The sequence below is a fragment of the Perkinsus marinus genome, assembly GCF_000006405.1.
Source record: "Perkinsus marinus ATCC 50983 genomic scaffold scf_1104296953512, whole genome shotgun sequence".
NCBI classification, from domain to species: Eukaryota; Perkinsozoa; order Perkinsida; family Perkinsidae; genus Perkinsus; species Perkinsus marinus.
Window position 1 is genome coordinate 1 of NW_003208458.1, and position 1,459 is coordinate 1,459.

General features: G+C 50.2%; 2 protein-coding genes across 2 annotated transcripts; both read left to right on the forward strand.

The window, feature by feature from the left end:
• Window positions 1–112: 112 nt before the first annotated feature.
• Window positions 113–665, forward strand: Pmar_PMAR000303 (conserved hypothetical protein; the record flags this gene model as incomplete). Its single annotated transcript, XM_002776428.1, has 4 exons — window positions 113–306; window positions 351–400; window positions 443–530; window positions 578–665. The coding sequence occupies 4 exons, from the start codon at window positions 113–115 to the stop codon at window positions 663–665; spliced, it is 420 nt and encodes a 139-aa protein (XP_002776474.1).
• A 270-nt stretch (window positions 666–935) lies between these two features.
• Window positions 936–1,134, forward strand: Pmar_PMAR000304 (hypothetical protein; the record flags this gene model as incomplete). Its single annotated transcript, XM_002776429.1, has 1 exon — window positions 936–1,134. A coding segment is annotated over one exon (199 nt), but the record flags the coding sequence as incomplete, so codon positions are not given.
• Window positions 1,135–1,459: the final 325 nt, after the last annotated feature.

Sequence of the window (1,459 nt, forward strand, 5' to 3'; positions counted from 1 at the left end):
TCGCCGTGTGCACATTCGCACAGTATGAATCGCTCTTGCGCGGCAAAATTCCAATTCCACGAAGACGGGTTCCTGTAGGCTACTACACTTCAATTTCAATTCTCCCTCGCTTATGGTTTCCCAACCAGCGGGTGACTCCTTGAAGGAACTTCGTGAAACTCTCGAGACCGTTTTGGAGTCTCGAGGGACGTTGGGAAAGATCAGGGCTCAGCTACGGTCGGAGATCTTCAGTACTCTCAAGGAGGGGCGGGATAACGCACCATCACCCCCAAAGGAAAATGTCATCATCAACGAGCTCATTCGAGAGTGAGCTGAAGCGCTCTGATCCCCTCTTCTGTGCTTAATCTAAGGTACTTCGAGTTCAACGGCTATCACCACTCACTCTCCACCTTTACAGCAGGTAGGTCGCTGGGAATCCTCCTGAGCTTGATCGCTACCTTAGAAACGGGTACTCCCGAGGAACGACCGTTCAGTCGGGAAGTGTTGCAACAGGAGATTGGTATCCAAACGACGCTTGAGGAAGAGCCATTGTATGGCTGGCGAGACGGCTACTGCTCTCAAAGGGTTCTCCCTTCAGACCACTTATCTATAAGCTGGTTCCCTGCCGAGGGCTTGGAGGTGATCGTGTCAGCTCGGCCATGGCTGGTCGACGTGAAGGTGCATAGATGATCCACTTCCGCTAAGAAGGATCATACCAGGTATTATTGTCATCAATAATTAGCTCATACTCCATCTCTCTGTGCATTGTGTTGTCAATCTTTGGAGGCCAGCTTCTCTGTGCATGAGCAGCAGTATGTCGAGGTTTGTCGATAACCTCACTCAGCTGGCTCACACCAGCGAAAAGGAGCAGGTGGATTTCCTCGTCGATGCCCTCACTGAAGGCATGCCAGACGTAGTCATTCCAGATTGACGTAGCATGTGAGACAATTTCTCAGGGACCATTGAGGTCGAAGGATCGTCGAGAGGTGTGCAAAGCAGTCCAACTGAAGCCATGGGGACTCCGGTTGAGATTGCGATCGTTGGCGTCGTTGAAGACCGAAAACGAAGTTATCTCGGCCCTGAAGGGTTCTGTATTAGGAGCGCGGACAGCACGGTTGCTGGGTGGAAACCATGGAACGGATCTGGCCAGTCTGGGTGAGTGGACTTGGGATCACGTCGTATAGGGATACTCTGTGTTTTCTTAATGGCATCACTTTGCGCTCATCCGTGTTTACTCAAAGTAGATCATGTCTGCATGTTGTCAGTGACAACTTGTCACTAATTTCGAGGGCATGATGGCTAATTCGGTTGCTTTTGAGTGTGTAGAATTATCCGGACTGAGACATATCGTGGTGCTGTGGCATATCCCACCGGACTGACATAATTGATTCTATTACCTCGTGCTCCTGGTGAATCGATTGTATGAAGACATATGTTGGGGCTGTGGCATAGCGACCCCAACTGACATAATTGATTCTCT